This window comes from Cucurbita pepo, chromosome 9 (assembly GCF_057944985.1).
Source record: "Cucurbita pepo subsp. pepo isolate OVF chromosome 9, ASM5794498v1, whole genome shotgun sequence".
NCBI classification, from domain to species: Eukaryota; Viridiplantae; Streptophyta; class Magnoliopsida; order Cucurbitales; family Cucurbitaceae; genus Cucurbita; species Cucurbita pepo.
In genome coordinates this window covers 12392658-12416023 of record NC_141806.1, presented here as the reverse complement: position 1 = coordinate 12416023, position 23366 = coordinate 12392658, and the positions used below count along the sequence as shown (strand labels likewise).

General features: G+C 36.6%; 2 protein-coding genes and 1 pseudogene across 6 annotated transcripts; 2 read left to right on the top strand and 1 right to left on the bottom strand.

Annotated features, from left to right (window-relative positions):
* Positions 1–2665: 2665 nt before the first annotated feature.
* Positions 2666–6898, top strand: NSL1 (MAC/Perforin domain-containing protein). Of its 2 annotated transcripts, XM_023687095.2 has the most exons (7): positions 2671–3294; positions 3435–3673; positions 4728–4926; positions 5129–5212; positions 5299–5482; positions 5733–5899; positions 5972–6898. In XM_023687095.2, exons 1-7 carry the CDS (start codon positions 3025–3027, stop codon positions 6659–6661), a joined length of 1833 nt encoding a protein of 610 aa, XP_023542863.1. In that variant the 5' UTR covers positions 2671–3024; the 3' UTR covers positions 6662–6898. The 2 variants fall into 2 exon arrangements, with proteins under 2 accessions (XP_086983259.1, XP_023542863.1); XM_087127133.1 differs by having other exon boundaries at positions 2666–3294; positions 5733–6898.
* Positions 6397–10183, bottom strand: LOC111802657 (uncharacterized). 4 transcript variants are annotated; one of them, XR_002816284.2, is made up of 11 exons: positions 9987–10183; positions 9694–9821; positions 9310–9357; positions 9086–9199; positions 8177–8245; positions 8028–8084; positions 7672–7827; positions 7357–7437; positions 7164–7261; positions 6552–6605; positions 6397–6482 (listed from the first exon to the last, which is right to left on the bottom strand). XR_002816284.2 is itself a non-coding variant. In XM_023687098.2 (10 exons), the coding sequence occupies exons 1-9, from the start codon at positions 10135–10137 to the stop codon at positions 7193–7195; spliced, it is 873 nt and encodes a 290-aa protein (XP_023542866.2). In that variant the 5' UTR covers positions 10138–10183; the 3' UTR covers positions 6467–6605; positions 7189–7192. The 4 variants fall into 4 exon arrangements, 2 of the variants coding, with proteins under 2 accessions (XP_023542866.2, XP_023542865.2); XR_002816285.2 differs by having other exon boundaries at positions 6399–6482; positions 7189–7261; XM_023687098.2 differs by having other exon boundaries at positions 6467–6605; positions 7189–7261.
* A 1479-nt stretch (positions 10184–11662) lies between these two features.
* LOC111802135 (uncharacterized) lies at positions 11663–13904 on the top strand (annotated as a pseudogene).
* The last annotated feature ends 9462 nt before the right edge of the window (positions 13905–23366 follow it).

Genomic DNA, 23366 nt, shown 5'->3' with positions numbered 1-23366 from the left:
TTGGATTGGATTGGTTCGGTTCATAAGTTCATCTGAAAGTAAATTGGGTTAACCGAACAATGCGAATTTATTTTAAAAATTTTAATTTATATATATATATATATATATTTGCTTGCAATACAAATTTATATACATATATTTATTTTATATTTATTTAATTTTATAATTATTTTTTTATTACTTATTCTCTAATATTCTTAAAAATAATTTTTAACTATTTTGAAGCTAATTTTAAAAAATATTTATTGAAATTTAGTGTAAATCTTAATTAAATATTTAAAAAATAACTAAATGGATGTTTTAAGAACTAATAGAAAAAAAAAAACAAAATTTTGAATAAATTACCGGACATGGACTAACCATTTGAGTTTTGTGTGGGCCTTTTTGATGGGTTATTGTGGCTAGCCCAATGGGGCCTCTTTTGATTGTGATGCACCATCACTCGGATCACTCGGCTCATCTCAGTTTATCTTGTCGGTACTAGGTATTCATATGGTCACTTGCTCATCCTGTCGGTTGGTTTACAACTTAGGGGGTTTGTTGGAGAACCTCTTGTTTGTTTTCATGCTCGATGCTTGCATAATCAGATCTAGTCAAGTTCTATTCTCGAGATACTACCATGTCGAGAGCAACCTAGGTCAAATTCTCAGTGCACGTGAGAATCCTATCAATCAAGACAAATTAGATTCACTACTAGGATTAGTTAGTTACCCCTAATAGTCCTCATCATGCATCGACAAGGATAGAGAAGTGACACCAAATCTTATCATGTTTGGAAAATCATATTAGATGACTTGGTTTGACTCAAACATGCTCGAAATTCAATTACGTCCCATCGAGTTATATCAACCAAACAAAGTTCATGCATCATGTTTCAAAGTTCATTGTATCGAACTACCTGAGTTTTGTAGTCGAGGTATGGTCATGGCGTTGTCTTCATCTCTCGTCAAGAATCCTTGGATCTGACTCTACCAATTTTGCTTGTCACACTTTAGTTGACCTCCGATTTTCTATTAGGCCAAAGAGCTAGTCTTCCTCACTGTTTATTATTTTATCATGGGGTTCTTTTAGTTCGAGCTATCTTGCAGCTAATTTAGCTTGGTTGGCCTCGAAAAACACGTATTGGTCAACCTCGACCAATAGGTGTTAGGTGGGTTCAAATCCGTCTAAGAAAGAGTTTACCGTCTTAGATTTAAAGAAGAGTAGTATATAACCATTTTAGGGTTTCGTTGACTCTTTTTTGGAACTACATTCAAAAGGGGCCCAACCCGAGATCGTATAGGATCATATAACATATAATATAACCTAAGATTCTTAAATTAATGTTTTTGTCACATCAAATTTTATGTTTCTCAAAATGAATTTTAAATTAGAGGACACTTAGATTCCTTTGCGTGCACTCTTCCTTTGATAATTTCCACCTAATTCTTATTTATTTTAAATTATTAAATTAATTTTGTTGTCATTAATATAGGTCAAAGACTATGATATATATATCTATAGTGCCCATTCCACCAAGCTATACTAATTTTTTTTTTTTTTTAAAAAAATTAATTTTAATTTTAAGGTTTCTTAAAAAGAAATTAAAAATAATAAGGATAAATTTGTTCCAAACATTATAATAAAAATTAAAACGTTAACTATTTACGAAAGAAATATTCTCAAAAGAGAACCCGACTAGGATTTAGTCCTCTCTCTTTGGGTTTTCCCTCAGTTTCCACACTTTTATAAATGGTGTTTCCTTCTCCTCCCGAATCAACGTGGGATTGTGGGATCTCACAATCCACCCCCTCCACCCCGTTCAAGGCCCAACGTCCTCACTAGCACTTGTTTCTTTCTCAAATCGATGTGGGACCCCACTAAATCCACCCTCATCCGGGGCCCAGTGTCCTTACTAGCACACCACCTCAGTTTTTTAAAACGCGTCTGCTAGAGAAAGGTTTCCACACCCTTATAAAGGGTGTTTCGTTCTCCTCTCCAACTAATGTGAAATTGTAGAATCTCACAATCCATCCCCTTCTGGACCCAACATTCTCGCTAGAACTCGTTCCTTTCTCTAATCGATGTGGGACCCCACCAAATCCACCCCCTTCTGGGCCAACGTCCTTACTGGCACACCACCTCCGGGGGAACAACATCCTCGATAGCACATCGCTCGACGTCTGGCTCTGATACCATTTATAACGGCCCAAGCCCCGCCACTAGTAGATATTGTCCTCTTTGGGCTTCCTCTTTTGAGTTTTCCTTCAAGGTTTTTAAAACATGTCTGCCAGGGGAAAAATTTACACACTCTTATAAACGTGCTTCGTTTTCACACCCTTATAAAGGTGTTCCGTTCTCCTCTTAATCCAACTTGAGATTGTGGGATCTAACATAAACAAGCTCGACAAATTGTCCCCTCAATATAAACAAATTTACTTGGTCGGAAAAAGATTTCTCCCCTCAACAAAAATGATAAACTTATTCTAATTTGTTGACCGTTACTTAGAAAATGAAAGATGAAATGCAGCACACCGAAGATGAACAATGAACAACCATCTAAGTTTCAAGATCAGATATGAAGTGGGATTGGTAAAGATTTCCCGATTTTTACCGATTTTTTACCGATTTTTGCCGATTTATCGGATTGGGGTTTGACTTGTAAATGGTGAAGAAATTTACAGAGAAGCCGAACAGTCAAAGTCCTTCGAAAACATGGTGGAGGCCGTACGCGTATTGACAGCAACCGCCGCCATGTTCAGCCACCCACTCTGTTTCTTCCTCTGTCCCAATAATTACTGTCGGAAGTCAATGTTTGGTTATAACTCAGACTTCTTCTTCTTCTTCTTCTTCTTCTTCCAATTAAACAATTCATTAGTGCCTCTCCCACCGCTTCTCTTTCTTTTCTTTTCTAATTTTTCGGTCAAAACTTGGAATTCTAAACTCTGCAAAAGCCTTTGAAAACATCAACCCCCAAAACCCACCAAACATTTTCAGTTTTTCTCCGTCGGACCCTTTTGGATCGCCTTCTTCTTCATCGGAGCAATGTCTTTCAACGTCAACCGGTTCGATCCTCAGTCGGCGGCGGAGAAAGCGGTTTCCGTCATCGGATTTGGGTTCGATCTCTGTAACGACTTGCGATTATCGTCTTGCAAGCCGGGTCCATCCGGGTCGAAATTGATCGACATCGATTTGACACGAACCAAAGACCTCGTACTCCCTGCCGGTGTTGTCGTCCCTAATGTCTCGAATTCGATCAAGTGCGATAAAGGCGAGCGTACTAGATTCCGGTCGGATGTCATCTCCTTCAATCAGGTCAAGTTCAAAACCGATTTTTAGCGTTTTTAGCTCAGAATTCTCGATTTTTTTTCATCTGGGTCAGTTTAATTTCAGTTAAATTTGCTATCTTGGCTTGATAATCGAACTGGGTTTATGTTTTTTTGGGTGGAAAACAGATGTCGGAGCTGTTTAATCAGCAATTGTCCTTGTCGGGGAAAATTCCGTCGGCGTTTTTCAACAGTATGTTTGGATTAAAGGGTTGCTGGCAGAACGATGCAGGTTCCTCCAAAAGTCTTGGATTTGATGGCTGTTTCATTACTCTGTATAACATTGAATTGGAAAGATCTCATATAACTCTCTCTGAGCAAGTCAAACGGGAGGTGCCTTCTTCATGGGACCCTGCTGCGCTTGCTAAGTATGTTCCTTTTTTGGTTTTTTTTTTCTTTGTTTGTTTGTCTGAAGTGGAATATCTGCACTGATTTTTTTCTGAAGTTCTTTGTGGTAATCTTTTGTCGTTGATAGAGTGATAATTGTTGATACCTCAGAATGATTTAAGGACAAAATGATCACGTTTGGGACACCATTTCAAAAATATACTTCTTAGGGAGAATCAACTTTGACATATTTGAGTAATGATATGATCTTGTTAGTTAGGCATAAGGTGTGAGATCTTACATCGGTTGGAGAGGAGAACGAAACATTTCTTATAATGGTGTGGAAACCTTTTCCTAGTAGAAGTGTTTTAAAGCCGTGAGGTTGAGGGCGATACGTAACGGGCCTAAGCGGATAATATCGGTTAGCGGTGGGCTTGGACCGTCACTAATGGTATGAGAGTCAAACACTGGGGGGTGTGTACCCTCAAGGGGGTTGGATTGTGAGATCTCACGTCAGTTGGAGAGGGGAACAAAACACTTCTTATAAGGGTGTGGAAACCTCTCCCTAGCAAACGCGTTTTAAAAACCGTAAGGCTGACGATGATACGTAAACGGCCAAAGTGGACAGTATCTGCTAGCAGTGAGCTTGAACCGTTAGAAATGGTATCAAAGACAAACACAGGGCGGTGTGCCAGTGAGGACGCTGGGTCCCCAAGGGGGTGAATTGTAAGATCCCACTTTAGTTGGGGAGGGGAACGAAACATTCCTTATAAGGGTGTGGAAACCTCTCCCTAGCAAACGTGTTTTAAAAATCGTGAGGCTGACAACGATACATAATGAGCCAAAGCGGAGGTTATCTGCTAGCAATGCACCACTTGAGCTGTTACATAAGCCTTTGTGGTTTTGCTTTTGGTTCCCCAGAAAAGATTTCATAGCAATGGGGAAGGTTGATCACGCTTATGTACCCTTGATCTTCCCCTTGTTTAGCCCGTGCGAGACTTAGTTTGTATTTCCAACGTCATTAGACAAACGTTAGCGCATTTGACACGTTACATCTGATTTTGTTTCTGCCAACTGATACTAACTTGATTTTAGGTTCATTGAGAACTATGGTACTCATGTGGTTGTGGGTGTAAAAATGGGAGGAAAAGATGTCATTTTTATGAGGCAATTACGAGAATCCCACATAGAACAAGCTGAAGTGCAGAAGAAGTTGAAGCAATTAGCAGATGAAAGATTTTCTGAAGATGCAAATGGAGGCTTCATGTCAAATTCTGCTGCTGCAAAAATTAAGGTACATACTCAACAACATTAATCGCTATCACCATTCCGTAGATTCGTGTTCTTTCCTTGAAACTTGTTATATTTTGTTCGTATCGGCAAGGTTTGAGGTTAGTGATGCAAATCTCCAGTTTGTTACGAGATATACCAATTGTCTTTGAACATGTTTGGAAGTATTTATATCGATAATTAGGATCTTACGTTTCAATTTTCAGGATGAATATTCTATGCCATGGCAGCTTCGTCATGCATTTGCTGCCTCTATCAAACCGCCAATTATCACTCACTCAAAGGGTGATGTAAGTGTCTCGAGATCTAGTTATTCATCGTTCTGAGTAGAATACTACCTAATAGAGAACTGACTTATTTAATCGAATGGATGCAGGAGTTGATGACAATTTATGTTAGGAGGGGAGGCGTTGATGTTGGTCAAAGTCATAATCAATGGCTCTCGACCGTATCTCAATCGCCTAATGTTATTTCGATGTCGTTCGTGCCCATAACATCGCTCCTGAATGGCGTCCGAGGCAATGGATTTCTAAGCCATGCAGTAAACCTGTACCTAAGATGCAAGTATCCCAGTCTTGCTGTTAACTTTTGTCTATCTATGGCCAGTGGCCTATTTTTCAATGGTGTTGGGTAATTTTTGTCCTAAAAACTTTGCCTGTACCTGTAATAAGAAACTGAAATATGGAGATCAGCATTGCCTTAGTACATGAGAAGCCATTAAAATATTGACACCAGATTCAAGCCTGCAAGTTCTAATTCACATTGAATTTACCATTAGTGATAGATTTTGATCATTGAAAATTTGTGCAGATAAACCTCCAATTGAGGAGCTTCAGCAGTTTCTGGAATTTCAGCTGCCTCGACAATGGGCACCGGTGTACGCCGATCTTCCTCTCGCTACTCGGCATAGGAAACAAGCCTCTCCATCTCTGAAGTTCACTTTGATGGGCCCCAAGCTGTATGTAAATACTACTAAGGTAATCTTCCGACTTGAAGACGGGTTTGTCAAAATGACGATGCCGAGATTGAACACGATTTTGCAACTGCAGGTTGATTCGAACAGTCGTCCAGTAACGGGAGTTCGGTTGTTTCTGGAAGGAAAGAAAAGTGACCATCTTGCAATTCATCTTCAGCATCTATCAACTCTTCCCAAGACTATCCAACTCTCAGATGATCTGAGTTATGGACCCATTGACGAGCCAGAGGAGAAGGGCTACTTCCAACCAGTTAAATGGAGCATATTTTCACACGTCTGCACTGCTCCAGTGCAGTACAATGGTTCACTAATTGATGACGACACTGCTTCTATCGTCACAAAGGCTTGGTTTGAAGTTAAGGTTATTGGAATGAGAAAGGTATTGTTCCTGAGGCTTGGGTTTTCGACGGTGGCATCAGCAATGATTCGTCGATCAGAATGGGAAGGACCTTCAACGTCATCCCGAAAATCTGGACTCATATCCACCTTTATCAGCACAAGGTTTAGTACAGGGCTGCAGCAGCCAGAAGCGCAACCAAAAATTGAATTGAACTCGGCTGTTTATCCCGATGGTCCGCCTTTGACTGTGAGAGCAATGAAAATGTTGAACGTCATCGATACGAAAGAAATGGTGCGTGGCCCTGAGAACTCACCTGGATACTGGGTGGTCACTGGAGCCAAGCTTTGTGTTGAAGGTGCCCGGATCTCTATCAAAGTGAAATACTCATTGTTAACCATATTGACGGAGGATTCTATGATCTGATAAAGAGAAAACTAGGCAGTGAGTAGATACAACTATTTTTCTGCTGTAAATGTGTTTTGTATATTATTCCTATATAGTCAGCCACAAAACACCATTCTTATTTCATAGTGAAACAAACAGTATTTTTAGAATGTAAATCTCTGCTGTATTAAGCATGTTTTGGAACAATTTTTTGGGAGTGAGAATTTCTGGTGCCACAACTATATAGTCAACCAAAAAAAAGTTACATTTACCCCATTGTAAATCGTATGCATTTTGTGGAATTTATACTCATCAGTTTTGTAATCCAGCATTTTCTTTTTCATGTAAATTTATATGAAGTGTAATGCAACAAAAAAACATGACCTTTAACACAAACTATGAATATTTCATTTGAATGCTAAAAGTTGCTACTATATATAGACTTGTTCATGAAGGAATTCACATCTAATATTGGAAAATTGATCTCCAGGCTAAGCAAAACTATCAGGATAGTCATGAAAAAAAGGTTCTCGAGTATAACCTAGCCCTCTTTTCTCACGGATTACCCTTTCACCTGGAAAACCATGAAGAGAGGAACATCCAAGCACCAAAAATTGGGAAGGTAACTATAGCAGACGCCTAAAAATCCATAAAAAAACATGATTAGATTATGCAAGTACGCAGAAAAACAGGCAAGAGATTCAAGATGAAGCATCGAGATTTTTGCAGCTTACCAGAAAGAAAATAACTTCCCTGTTTACAAGATATGCTGCATAGTCCCTTCTTTCCATTTCTTGTTTAATCAGTCTTTGTAACTGCAGATATCAATATTCAAACTTTATAGTCATTACGATGAAGGGATATAGCTGAGATTGGCAATGCATATTCAGCTGAAACAATTATATTCCCGTATGATATACAAATGTCAAAGATCAAGGGATGGAGGTAGAAAATTCTAAAAGAATTATACGGTGGGCCATTGGTTTCGTTCCCATGTCTTTGCAGAAGTTATTAGATTGACTTTAATCTTTCCGTTCACAAACACATACCTCATGGTGATACTTTTTGGCTTCTTCATAGACTCCTTGGAAGTATTGGATGACTCCTGTAACCATGGAACTCAAGGTAGGCACTTTGCTGAACAGATGATAGTTCAATGTCTGTAGGGCCTTCTGAAGTTGATTGATAAAACGTGTGTTGACCAACTATAAACAAAATTAAACATTTGATAAAGCTTACAAGTGAAATTATTTGAAAAAAATCTGAAATGGTTAACGTTATTTGATTCTAACATTGGCTATAACTTGTAGTGCAGCACTCAATGAAGGTGCGGCCAACAAATAATGCACGGGTGAGCCAGAGTGAATGACAAGAAAATGTTGGACCAGGCTTGTCAAAAAATTACCTTTAAAAAGGTGCATCTGGTTAGGGCAACTTGCTGGCGGACCTTCAAAGCATTTATCTAGTCACACGCCAATAAAGTTAGTTTATACATCAGCACAACAGCTCAACAATAAAATTTTCAATCATTGATCCCACTGCCGTAACACATACTTTTGTTATTTCAAGGGCCTGCTCTAGATGCCGAATATGAATCCACTGTTCAGATACTATGTTAGACATCTGGAAAATAAAATGGTCACAAAGTAAGAACACTAACAAAGGAATGTTTGCATAAAGAGACATTTTATCCATGGATAAAGTTGGTTGAGGAGAAGATATGTTAATGATAAAGAGAAATGAACTCATTCTCAATCAGAGTCCAGAACATGAACAAGTGCATCCCCCGCATTTCTTCCGATAGGTAAATCATGAACAATAAATGGAAGGAAAACATGAAAAACTTCAAAAATGTAGGATGTCGAAGGATTTCTCATTTCTTATTGAGAAGCATGCATACAAATTGGCACGTTATTTTTTAAAAATTTAGCACACGGACATGGCAAGGACAAATCATTTCTACACAAGGAAATTCAAAGTCCACAAATTTATATGCTGAAAAATATGAGTTTGATGTATTTCACTCTCAAACTAAATAGTATAGTTAACCAGAGTCTGATACGTGTCTAATAAATGTTGACCTATATTGGCTTTGTATAACTAGTGTCTAATACATCTTTTGTGCTAATAAGTGTCTAAGATGTATCCAAAAAAGTGTTGGAGTGTCCAAGTGCCAACTCGTATCAGACAAGGACACGCTAGCCAAACGAAAGTGTCTGGCTAAATCTATAATTATCATTACATGACAGAGAACTACTAGATACCACAGTGTACAGGCCAAAAAAAAAAAAAAAACGATATACATTGTGTCACATAAACATGAAAAGCAATAATAAAATATTCGTCTTAGTTTTATACATTTTCCATAACAAATATGTGAGCATGTTGCACGAAACATTCAAACGATGTCTGCTATGAAAATTAAAAAAACCCCTAGTCTTTTATCAAGTCAGAAATTTATACCTTCTCAACTTGTGAGGTAACCTCTTCAAGTTTTTCCTCAGCTTCATGTGCCTTGACTTTCAAAAGATGAATATCAAAGTTGTTCTTTCTTAATACAGCCCAGAGAAGTCGTACCTAACATGCCCAAGCCAACTATACGGATCAATCGACTGTTTCCTGGACCAGAAAATCTACCGATGCAACTATTCAAATAAAAAATTAAACAGGAAAAAGTAGACAGAAACCTCATCCTCCAGAGCAGCAATCCTTTCATCATGACTTAATGTCTTCCTCTGCCAATCAACTAAACTAATATCAGTTTCAATACTAAATTTCGACATTTCCTCAAAGAATTAAAGCATTCAGGTGATGTCCGACTGTAAATTTTCTCCCTATTGACAAGCAATTATTGAAATAGAAAACTTAACCTATAATCAGACAATATTTTGCAATCATTCAGTAAATTCGGACGTATGAATGGCTAATAGCCCACTCCAAAGTCTGTAAATGAACACATCAATCATATTCTGATGTACGAAAAATATCAAAAAGCAAGAGACGGAATGAATCTCTGAAAATGCACACAAAGGTGAAGCAACATGTTCTTGATTATAATACACGAATCAAACCTTCATATCAAATAGAGCAGACTCCAAGTATTGAATCTTATGAGACATAGCCTCAATTAACCTTTCCTGCGCCACAATTTCATTGCCTTTCTCGGTTAAATTTTGCTTGCTTCCCTCCAGAACGGATTCTGCATTCGATTTTATTAAGTACAAGATAGCGACACCACAGAAAACTTACGTAATAAATGCAACGCCTGAAGTCTAGATTGACAGACACTAGAATTAGCTAAATCATATGAAGAATTAAAAACCTCTCAATGTCATGTGAAATGAAAACAGTAAACAATATGCACCTAAGCGAGAGATCCTGAGCTTGATTTCCAGCAAATCATCGATCAACCCATCGTTACTTGAACGAGCGAACGAAGCGATTTCGCAAACGGCGAAGAGAGGTAAGAATAAGGCGGGAAAGAGATACAAGATCTTAATGGGATGAGCCGCCATTTTTGCAGAGCTTTCACACAAAAACTCTTCTGCAACGTCGAGCCACCCTGCAGATCATTTCCTCTATAAATAATAATAATAATAATAATAATCAATAATAATTATTTTTTTTAATATAAATGTTATTAAAATTATAATTTCTTATGTAATATTATTTTGAAAATTTGATGTTTTTTTTTAATAATCTTTGTTTAATAAAATTATTGATAAATAAAGTTTAATAAAATTTTATTTTATTTTTATAAAAATATGTGATTAATTAAAAATTATGAAATTTAAATTATAAAAATATTAAATTTTATTAAATGTTGCCTTTTGGGATTATTGAATGTACCTCTGTTGTTGGATGATGAAAGTCACACATCCGCTAATTTAGGGAATGATCATGTGTGTATAATCAAATAATACTTTCTCCATTCATATGAGGCCCAAAGCAAAGCCATGAGAGCTTATACTCAAAGTGGACAATATCATATCGTTGTGGAGAGTAGTGATTTCTAACATGGTATTAGAGGCATGCTCTAAACTTAGCCATGCCAATAGATTGGTAAATCCTCAAATGTCGAACAAGGAATTCAAAAGAGAAAGAAGTCGAGCCTCGATTAAGGGAAGTCCCATATCGGCTAATTTAGAGAATGATTATGGGTGTATAAGAGGCTTTTTAGAAAGCCGAAAGTTACGAGAGCTTAGCTCAAAGTAAACAATATCATACCAATGTGCCTGAACCTATCAATCTCTCACTTCACTTGAACCAAACTCCGTTCAAGGGTTCAAATCCGTGCCGGCCTCGTCTGCGTCGACAGGTACGCCCCATTCTTTATTGGAAATTGGTATATGGAATGTACAAAGTAGTAGATGAAATCTGGGGGAGGATTCTTTTTCAGATTGTTCACTAGGTACTGTGGATGAAGAAAATAGATTCTGATTCTAGTTTCTGTGTGGCCGATTTGGACCATTCCTTTCTCCGATTGTTATGTGGGGCTTATGCTGTAATGGGAAAGTGTGCGAGGATTGAACAATACATTAAACTAAGTTGTCAAAATCTTGCAGAATACTGTTAAGAATATATGTAATTATCTACCTGGCTTAAGTTTTCTGTGTAGAATAGTGGTTGATGACCAATAGAATAGCTAAGCAAAGCCAGAAGCAAACAACCCTAGGGCAAAATACATCAGTTGAGGCCAAGGACAAAAGTAGAGGCATGTGATTGTATTTGAAGGTATTAATCCTCCCAAGTGCAGCAAATCAAGAAAAGAACCAATTTGCGCGGGTTGAAAGTGTAACAACCCGATCCCACCGCTAGAAGATATTGTCCTCTTTTAGCTTTCCCTTCTAGGCTTCCTCTCAAGAACGCATAAACTAGGGAGAGGTTTCCACATCCTTATAAGAAATGCTTCGTTCTTGCAGGATCTCACAATCCACCCCCTTCGGGCCCAGCATCCTCGCTGGCCCACCACCTGGTGTTTGGCTCTACTACTATTTGTAACAGCCCAATCTCACTGCTAGCCGAAAGACTTCTAATGCTTGGAGAAAAATGGGGAGATGGAAATTGGGACAAAATCAATTGAGGCTTACCTGAGAAAATACTAGAAGGCTGAAATGCTTCACTTAGACCATTGCTATGCCAAGATAAAGTCCGACCCTTTGAATTATGTAAAGAAGTGAAGCTAACATATCAATGTATGTATTAGAAAACGTTCTTTAGAAGTGAAAAACCAAAACAGGTAGACTCACTCCACAGTGAAATGATCGGTTAGTCTTTGGCAGGCTAATATGACTCCTGAGATATTGGCTGTAGAAAGACACTCCTGTGGTTTTTAATTCAATAGAACATTCATATCTAGTGTCAAAAAGTGCGAGTTTCCATCCAGTTACTCTGAGAACTAAAGAAATTTATCCCTATTATGTTTAACTATTTATAATCTTTTCCCATTTATTTTAGTGCTTTTAGTAGCAAATGTTTTCTTCATTAATTGTCTAGAAACTTGATCTGTTGTGAAATGCTAATGAACCATCTACGATTCTTCAGTGTTGTAACAATGCATGTTGTTTTCTCTAAGACACTACGAGGGCGGTGATATGAATCGTTGGTTTGTTGTATTTGTTGGTATCTTTTATTGAATTTCAAACTTTCCAAGCGTTCTTATGCTCTATGATTATATTTTTTTTCATATGATTGAAAAATATTGATTAAAAATTCATATGCTTTAGGTTCAATAGGAAGTTAGAAAGTCTGATGCTTGAAGGAAGAGAGGAAGAATGGTCTGTAAAGCTTATGTTTAAATGGGCAAAAACAGTCACACCTTCTCATGGTGAACAGCTAATAAGAGTGGAACGAGACATAAACAAGGCGCTTCTCATATTTGACTCGGCAACAGCCGAGTATACAAATGGTTTTAAGCACAATCTCAATACTTTTAGGTTCGTGATTAGTAAGATGGTTTCTACCAACCAGTTCAGGTTAGCAGACACACTTCTTGACAGGATGAAGGAAGATAATTTTGATGTCATTGAGGATATATTTCTCTCTATTTGTCGGGCTTATGGTTGTATCCATAAGCCATTGGATTCCACTAGAGTTTTCCACAAAATGCAGGATTTCCATTGCAAGCGTGTTTGCCATTCTTGTTGAAGAAAATCAATTAAAATTGGCTTTTCGATTTTATAGGTATATGAGAAAAATGGGCATTTCCTACACTGTAAGCCTCTATTAATGTTCTAATCAAAGCCCTTTGCAAGAATAGTGGAACCATGGATAGCGCAATGTACATATTTCATGAAAGGTCTAATCATGGGTGTGAATCTGATTCATATACATATGGAACTCTGATCAATGGGTTATGTTGATTGGGAAACATTGTTAAAGCAAAGGAATTATTGCGAGAGACGGAGACTAAAGGTTTCTCACCTTCTGTTGTTACCTATACATCAATGATACATGGTTTGTGTCGGTGGAACGGATGAAGCGATGCAAGTACTTAAAGATATGATGGTCAAGGGTATTGCACCTAATGTATTTACTTACAGTACCCTAATGGATGGATTTTGCAAGGCTGGCCATTCTTTGCAAGCTAGAGACCTCTTGGAGCTGATGGTACAAAAACTCTTGACGCCCACATGATCAGTTATATGTGAAAGTAATGAGTGGCCTCTGTGATATTAGTAGATTTCAAGAAGCTGCAAACTTCTTGGATGAGATGGTCATTTGTGGAATCACACCTAATAGAGTAACATGAAGCTTTCATGTCAGGACTCATAACAGAGTAATTCATGGTCTTTGCACTATCAACGATTCGCATCGAGCATTTCAGCTGTATCTTAGTGTCCAGACACGTGGTATTAATGTCACTGTTTATACTTCTTATTCTTTATTCAAATGCTTCTGTAACAAAAGAGATCTTCATAAAACTTCTAGATTTCTGGATAGTACCATGGCTGATTGCTTTTTACTGCTTGAAAATATCATTAGCCATCTCAACAACATTATCAGTCTTCTTAATGGTAGTTTCTGTATAATCATGGTGTCTATGGGAAGCGAAACAGAACATTGGCATACCAATTGGGATGATTTGCCTTGCTCATATCCTTACACCCAGACATTTTTGTAGGTAGCTTTTGGAGTAAAGCCATGCGAATTGCCACTTGCATGGTACGTATTATTAGCCTTGTTTTGAACTATTCTCGTTGCCTTTACATCTTTCTTATGCACGTCTTGAGTTGTTTGTAACTTTGTAGTAGTAGTAGAAACATTACGTGACAGATAATGCAAGAGCTTATCATTTGATTTCTATTTACTTTTTTCATGGTTTTGAAGAGCTTTGTTCATGTAATGGAACTTTTATGCTTTCATATTCTCTTTTAGCGTAGATGGGCTGACTTTGCATGCATACATAAATGCTCATTAGAATGATTGATGTGCTATACTTTCTAGAAGTGGCTAACATTAGAATGATTGATGCTACTCTAGATTTGGTCTTTAATCAGTTGGCTTTGCACAAAACAAAGACAACCTATTCATATAGAAATCTATTGCTAGCCCTTCATAGATGAGTTTTGTGAACTCTGAATATGAATCCCATCCATGAAATCTTCCCACTCGAGTTTTTTGGTTCTACAATTGTGTTTCTGAGTTCTGATTAGCATCTTCCAAAAGAAGTAATGGTTCAGTTTTTTTTTTTATAGAATAAGCTTTCATTATGTCACCACCACATGATTAAATTTCTGTGTGATCTATGAACTCCTCTGCATTCTGATCCATACCAAATGAGATATAGTGCTCAAGGAGAAAGAAGTTAAAGCCGTACTGGATAATTGTGAGCTTTTTGAGCTAGATATGTGCCTTTTCACTAACTCTATTAGCAATAGGACCATATTTTGAATATTTTAGCCTATGCTTATTATGATTTGAACCTATAACGTGTACCAGGATCATAAAACTATTAAGATGATTAATCTGCTCTCTTTTTAGTAGGGGTCGGAGGGGGGGGGGGGGGGGGGGGGGAGGGGGGTCGGGGGTGTTGTGTTGGGGTTGGGGAATAATTAATGACAAGCACATTAAGGAACTTGGTCCCAATGGTTAGGTAGCTCTAATTTATCCATTCTAGGAGGAAGAAGTTATGGGCCATCTATCTGTTTGTCAAATTATTACCCAAATGGAATAATTGATATCTAAAACATGAGGCGTGGATTTAATTGGCCATTCTTATAACATGCTTTAAACCTTACCAAGTTGACCACCACAAGCTAGCCATTAGTGTTTGGTGGTTGCAACAGGGACTCAATGGTAGTGGGAGTTGGAGGCCCTCATTATGCAGTCATGTGCCTCTCCCTCCCTTACAAGGAACTCTAAGGACTCTCAAGATCTTTGTAACGGCCCAAGCCTACCTCTAGCAAATATTATTATTTTAGGGCTTTCTCTTTCGGATTTCCCTTCAAGGTTTTGAAAACGTGTCTACTAAGGAGAGGTTTTCACACTCTTATAAAGGGTGTTTCATTCTCCTCAACCAACGTGGGATCTCACAATCCACCCTCTTTCAGGGTCTAGCGTCCTTGCTGGCACTCGTTCCTCTCTCCAATCGCTATGGGATCTCACAATCTTTCTAAAAGGGTGTTTCGTTCTCCTCCTCAACCGATGTGGGATCTCACAATCCACCCTCCTTCAGGGCTCAACGTCCTCAATCGCACTCGTTCCTCTCTCCAACCGTTATAGAATCTCTTTTGTTCTTTTTTTTTTTTTCCTCCCCTTTTTTGATGAAGATTTTGACAATATTACCACTTGCAATTATTAACTGTGTTGGTTGGTTTGTGGCTTTCCTGTTTTGAGTGATTATGTACAAAGCTTTCAACTCACAACATCCTTATAGATATCTGGTGTGAGAAATGTGATGATGAGTTGTCTCAATTGCATCTGGAATGTGACCATCCTTTTTTTGGCACACACAAAAGCATGTTGAAATATTCATCTGGACAATTCTTCCTTTTTCTCTCTTTCTCTCTCTTTGAATGCTAATAATTGATAGCCTCCAAACTTTATTTTGATGTCAGGTTGCCCTTTCTGATTTAGGCTTCATTAGCAATGAGTTTGTTTGTTGCATTTAGCACTTTTCCCTCAATTTAAGGACTAGTTGGCAAGCTCAAAAGTGGTCATCATCACCTACTCTTTATATGCTTTCATTTTCATACAATCATGTGTTAGATCCCTCATCCGTAGGAGAAGTGAACGACGCTAGTACTGAAGGAGAGTGAATTATGAGATTCTACATCGGTCGGAGAGTGGAACGAAACATTCTTTGTAATAGTGTGGAAACCTCTTTAAAAACTTTAAGCAAAAGTCCAAAAGAGAAAGCACAAAAAGAACAATATCTGCCAGCGATGAAAAGAGAGGATACTACTTGATTCTCGTGCTTCTCGTGCTGTCGTAGTAGAGCCATCCATCAGTCAGTCACTTACCCATCAGCGTTTTTGGATTCTTTTAAGGCTCAAAATCTTTCGTTTTTTTCTTTGGTCAAAATTACTTTTTTTTTTTTTTTTGTACCCAATTTTTGAATTGCCCTTTGATTTTGACACTTCATTAGTATCAATAAAACATATGGTTAAGGCTAACCAAATCTCATATTTTGTCACTTCTTTAGTACTTTTCATAATTTATTTGCCCATTTATATGATTTTAATCTAACTTATCTAATTTATTCAAATTTTAATTTTTTTTTAAAAGTTTTTGATGTGGGTCCCACATATTTATAAACAATAAAGTGTATTTAATCATGAATATTAAAATAATTTTAGTATAAGATATGGAACATTTAATAAAATGGAGGAATTAAAATGGTACAACAACATCCCATGTTTAATAATAACATTACCTCAATATCCAATATTCATATCATAGTATGATGATTACTTTTGAAAAATTTAAATAAATAAATGTACAATTCACATGTGCTTTTTAAAAGATAAATTTAATTTAAAAAAAAAAATATTTATATAAAAAATTATAACTCACCTTTTTTGTATTAAAAAGAGAGAAAAAATCTCTTGGAATCTCCTAGGTCTATCCTCAATAATAATATATGATAGTAGGAGAGATGAGAGGATAAACCCTTTATCGAGTTTATTTTAATTTTTCAATTTAAAATTTTTTACGACATTGAATTTAAGGTAGCAAAAGCAGTAACAAACTGTAACGGCCCAGATCTACTACTAGCATATATTGTCCTCTTCGGGTTTCCCCTCAAGAGATCTACTGCGAGAGGATATTGTCCTCTCTGGGCTTTCTCTTTCGGGCTTCCCCTCAAGGCTTTAAAACAAGGTATCCTTATAAATGGTGGTTTGTTCTCCTACGTCACAATCCACTCTCCTTCGGGGCCCAGCGTCCTTGCTGGCACTCTTTTCTTCCTCCAATCAATGTGGGACCGCCCCCAAATCCACCCTCTTTGGGGCCAGCGTCCTTACTGGCACACTGCCTCGTGTCTTCGGGGCCTAGCGTCCTTGCTGGCACTCTTTCCTTCCTCCAATCGATATGGGACCGCCCCCAAATCCACCCCTTTTGGGGCCCAGCGTTCTTACTGGCACACCACCTCGTGTCTACCTCCCTTCCGGGAACAGCGAGAAGGCTGGCACATCGTCCGGTGTCTGGTGTTGATACCATTTGTGACGGCCCAGATCCACCGCTAGCAGATATTATCCTCTTTGGGCTTTCCCTTTCGAGCTTCCCCTCAAGTCTTTAAAACGCGTCTTCTGAAGGAAGGTTTCCACACCCTTATAAATGGTGGTTTGTTCTTCTCTCCACCAACGTGGGACATCACACAAACACTTCTTTAAACTACTTCTTAACATTCCTATTCTCAAGATCATTTGACCCATAATAATAAAATACCAATACGAACAGACATTCCTATAAAACAAAAAACACGAAAATTTATGATTAAAATTACTTTTTTCCCGTCCCCTCCTGTAAGTACGTAACGGAGCCAAGACGCAGCTTATCGAGCTAAAACATTATACGATAATTGTGGGAAGGAACAGGGTGAAATGGGTTGGAGCCACCATTGGCTAACACTGTTCCCTTTTTCAAAATAATCAAAGTTATTATAATGAAATTTGGTCCCATTTTTGTGCCTCAAAGTTTGAAAACATAAACTCCCCATTGGCATTGGCCCCACACATTTTCATGCCTCTAAGATCTAACAAAAATTTAAATTCCCTTTTATTTTTTATTTTTGTCGCATATTTAAATAATATAAAGTACTTCGATGCACATCATTAAAGAAATTAAAAGAAGTCCTTCGAGTTACCCTTTCTTTCTGTTTGGACCACTCTTAGTCACATCTATATCACAAATTAATATAAATCGACTTTTTTTTTTATTTTTTTATAAAAAAATATAAATATAACTTTTCCGTTAATGGGTTAGTGTAAATTTAATTATATCAACATTTTAACGATCGATCTTTAAAAAGTAAATAAAGAGTTTTGAAGGGGTAAAAAGGTAAATAAAGAGTTTTGAAGGGTGGAAATGACAAGATTTGAATCTAAGTTGTACAAACAAATCCAATGTCCATGTCTCATGTTTGGTAGCCTATCAAAATCAAGTTTACATAATTTACTTAAATGCCCCTACATTTGTCTATATTGTTTTTTTTTTTCTTTTCATTAATGGTCACAAAACACTAAATCGTCTCCACTTAAGCCCATGCACACGTTCGAGTGATCGTGAGTTAGAGTTTGCACGATAAATTGGTTTATAAAGTTGTGATTGATGGGACTTGTTATAAAGCGTATGCTCGTTTTAAATAGTTAGGTATGTTGATTGGAGAATTTATTTAATGTCTAGTGAAAAATAAATTTTTTAATTTCTCTCATGTATTCGATAGTGTATAATTGTTAGTTACGTTTACCAGCCTCCTTAAATTATTGCTCTGTTGTTTGCTGTATTTTAGAAAGATCGTCCTTCAAATAAGTCATCACCAAAAAGTTTTTTTTTTTTCTAGAAAGATCCAAACCTCGAGGCCAATCGAACGAACTAAATTCTAGAACCATAGCTTTGGAACGAAAACTACATCATCACTCGTACATTAGCAACCTAGCTTGATTGGTGCATGGTCTAGTAACTTGTAGCTCAGTCGCCTAGCCTAGAGTGTAAGCCTACACATTCGGCTGCAACTGACCCGCTTACACACCCTCTAGCCTCGACTTGCTTGTGACTCTCTTTAACCGCCTCCCTCAAGCCAACCACCAGTCGTTTCCTGCACAACTACTAGCCGAATTTTAACCCCAGTTCAGCTTATTCAGCTTAAACGCCTCGATTTAAAATTATAGACACCCTAAACCATTTTAGATCATCTTAGAGCCCTTTTTGACATATCTGGAAGTCTTTGAGGTCAATAAAGCCACTGTTTAACTAATTTAACATACTCAGAGCCTTTTTGGATCAATTACGAGATTTTAGAAAGTTAATTCTTGAATATGCTCTAATTGTGATATCATGGAACATCATAGATGGAACCAGACCTAAACGAGCAGGATCAAACTAACAATAACTCAAGAAATTTAGTGATTTTTGCTGAAGAGTAGATCACACCATGAACCATACAACCATGTTGCACGTAATTGCATTACCTATCTACTAAAGATAACTGATTGAATGATTGAGAGACCATTAAAGGCAAAGAAAGAAAGAAAGCATGGATTACACAGAATTACATGAAGAAAGTGACAAAGAATGATATGAATGGTTGGGGCGTTGAGGGAAGAAGCAAGGCAAGGGCATGCCTTTTGGCATTGTATTGCATGAGGATCATCACTACACATGGCTGAAAAGGCCAACACATTGCTCATCATGCCCTATGTAGATATCAATTGAACCCTCCTCCGCCTGCCTTCACGCTGCTCACTCTCTTTACTTTCCCTCACCTTTTCTCTTTTAAACCCTACCTTTTTCTAATTTCGATAATCCCGCTCACTTATTGGCTTGAAAGTTTAGCATAAGATCCAACGACTCGTTGTCAATATTATTAAAATTGTAACCGTTCAAACCCACCGTTAGTAGATATTGTTTGCTTTAGCTAGTTACGTGTCACCGTCAGCCTCACGGTTTAGAGGTTTCCACACCCTTATAAGTAATGTTTCGTTCCCCTCTCCAACTAATGTGGGATCTCACAATCCACCCTTTTAGTGGTCTCCAACGTCCTCGCTGGCACATCGCCTCGTGTCTAACTCTGATACCATTTGTAACAACTCAAGCTCACCGTTAATAGATATTTTTCGCTTTATCCCATTAGGTATCGTCATTAGCCTTATGGTTTTAAAATGCGTTTAGGTTTCAACACCATTATAAGGAATACTTCTTTCCCCTACTTACTAATGTGGGATCTCATAATCCACTCCCCTTGGGGACCCAACGTCCTCGCTGGCACACCACTTGGTGTGATCCTGATACCATTTGTAGCCGCTCAAGTCTACCGCTAGTAGATATTGTCCGCTTTGGCCCGTTACATATGACTATCAGCCCCATAGTTTTAAAACATGTCTATTAGGGAGAGATTTCCGCACCCTTATAAGAAATGTTTCGTTTTCATCTCTAACCAACGTGAGATCTCACAAAAATGTTTAAAACCTAAATTGAAACCTTTTAGACTGTTGGAATAAAATTGAAAAAATACCCACAACATTAGAGACTCAAACATATCATTATGGTCATATACTTCGATACTTGTTTTATTTCAGTCATTATACTTTCAAGTATTCAAATTCAGTCCTCGTAATTTTTTAAAATCTTAAAATTAGTCTTTTCTATTAGTTTAATAGATAAAAACTAACTTCAAATTAGCAATAGTAATTATTAATTAAACTAAATTTGGTGAGCTAACATAAAATACGGAACGTAAGGTATCATAGATCAAAACGATACGTTAAGCGACGCATATTTAACTTTTAATAAATCAAAGTATTCCAAAATGCTTTTTGAAAAAAAAAAAAAAAAAAAAAGAAACAATGGTTCTAAACTCATTAGAAATGACATGGTCAACATTTAAACATTAAAAAATAATAAAATAATAAAATAATAAAAATAGCGGATATATATTTAAATTATAAATATGGTCGAGAAAAGTTAGAATTTAGTCTCTATAAATTTAAAATTTAGAATTCTGTCCTTATGATCTGATAAAATTTCATTCTGTCCCTACTTAACTGAATTTTAGTAAATTCTAAAGACTCGTTCTAACGTTAAAAAAATTATAGGGACTAATTTGTAACGACTCAGATCCACTACTAGCAGATATTGTCCTCTATGGGCTTTTCCTTTCGGGCTTCCCCTCAGCGCGTTTAAATGGTATCAGAGCAGACAATATCTGCTAGCGGTAGGCCTAGGTCGTTACAAATAGTAACAGAGCCAGACACCAGACGATGTGCCAGCCTTCTCACTATTCCCCAAAGGTGGGTAGACACGAGGCGGTGTGCCAGTAAGAACGCTGGCCCCCAAAAAGGGTGGATTTGGTGGTGGTTCCACATCGATTGGAGAAATAAACGAATGCCAGCGAGGACGTTGGGCCCCGAAGGGAGTGGATTGTGATGTCCCACATCAATTGGGGAGGAGAACAAAACACCCTTTATAAAAAAGGGTGTGGATACCTTCCCGTAACAGACACGTTTTAAAGTCTTGAAGGAAAGCCTAAAGAAGACAATATCAGCTAGCGGTGGATCTGGGTAGTTACAAAATTCTAAATTTCTTCCAACGACAAGGACCAATTTACGATATAACCTCTCTATACATATATAATTATAAAAACTATGGGTTAGGTTGAGATTCTTGAAAAGCAACATCATCCCATTGGCATCAAATCTCTCAACTTCAATCTTTTCATTAGCATTTAGGATGCTTACATATCCTTTAAACTCAAACATCTTGAAGTAATATGGAATCATTATATGATAAATACTACTTGTTCTTCCCTATGAGTATCAAAAATCTTGGGTTATATGTGAACGTTTCTTCCTCTTGTGGGTCTCGCTCGTTCGAGTTTCTAAAAAACAACAATCTCACATGGGTTTGTTTCTTTAATTAATGTGAATTTTATTTTAGTAATTGACGTATCATAGTTGAACGATGCAAGAACAGAAAAGTCTTCTCCTCATCTGTTCTTGTCAAATATTCATCTCACAAAATTTTCTTTTATTTTTGTGGGAATTTCTCAAAGGAATTTATTTTTGTCTTATTTAATGAAAAATTATAAATTCTTCTACTTAAAAAATAATATTATATAAGTAAAAACATAGATACGATGTTACACACGGTCTCTAGTAACTTATTGTCGTCGTTATAGTAGTAATAATTAGAGTGGGGATAGAGATGAAAAACGTAATCCCGTCTCTATCCTCACTTAGCCAACAATGAGAAAACTATGACGCATCAGTAAATGAGGAATACATGAACGAACTGAAATCAGATTTAAATAACTAAGAAATGCTTTAAAACAATTAAAAATTATTATCTATAACAACAAGGTGCACTTTACTTCTCGGTGGCTCAATCGTAATAATTACCAATAGGGAGTCAATTTGGTAATTTTATTAAATTATTTATTTCAAAACATTTTCTCTTTGGAAAATGTGTCCAAAATAATAATAATAATAATATATATAATATATTTTTCTCCATCCTATTTTTCCGTAGCTTCTCCAAATCTTTTCTCTCAGATTCTTTTCTGATTTTCTATATTTATCCCAAATAGGTAATATTCTTCTCCTCTAAAAAAAATAATTAAATTTTAATTTATATTAAATTATTAACTTGAATTAAAATAAGTTTTTTTTTATATATTTTTTTTCCATGAATCATAGAATATAAACTTTAATATAAATGAATGATTCCTTATAAGGGTGTCGTAGCTTTTATGGCAGAGAGGATAGTATCTAGATGAGTACCAGTTTCGCTGCTTAATGCTAAAAGACGCATTACAAAATGATATCAGATCTAGTCAGGGGACAGTGTGAAGTACTGGTTAGAGTAGGGCTAAACCTTCTTCAGTAGACGTGCTTTAAAAGCTTGAGGGGAATTCTAGAAGAGAAAGTCCAAAAATGACAATATCAGTTAGAGGCTGAGTTCTTACAAAAAAAAAGGTGCATTCTTTTAAATTTTCATCAAAATCATTATGTTTGAACGTGGTATCTGTTCATTCATGTACCTCTCTTTTACTTTGGTGTCACACAACTAATATGTACAATTAATTTTTTTTTTCTTTAAGCATTAAATAAATTTAAATTTAGAAATTACATTATTTAAGGAAATTGAAGTTGAATTAGATAAAATTTGAAAATTCCCAATAAATTACATTTTCTTAACTTTTTTTTTTCTTCAAAATTATTCTCTGAAATTAGTAGAAAAAAAAAACATTTATTTGGTTTTAAAATAAAATGAATCCATATGTCTGGTGACGACAATTAGACAAACATTATATTAATTTTATGTTTTATTATTTTTTTATGTTTTGAAATTGATGATAATGTTTTATGTTCCCTTTTGTCTTTATATTAATTTTAAATAATTTTAAATAATCCCACAAACTCACATTCCAAGGGACCAACATCATATTACTATTAATATTATAATTACTAAAATGTATACTTTTTTTTTTTATTCAAAATTCAAATTTCGCTAGCAGATATTATCTGTTTTAGTCCGTTACGTATCCTCGTCAGCCTCACGATTCTAAAACGCGTTCGGGAGAGGT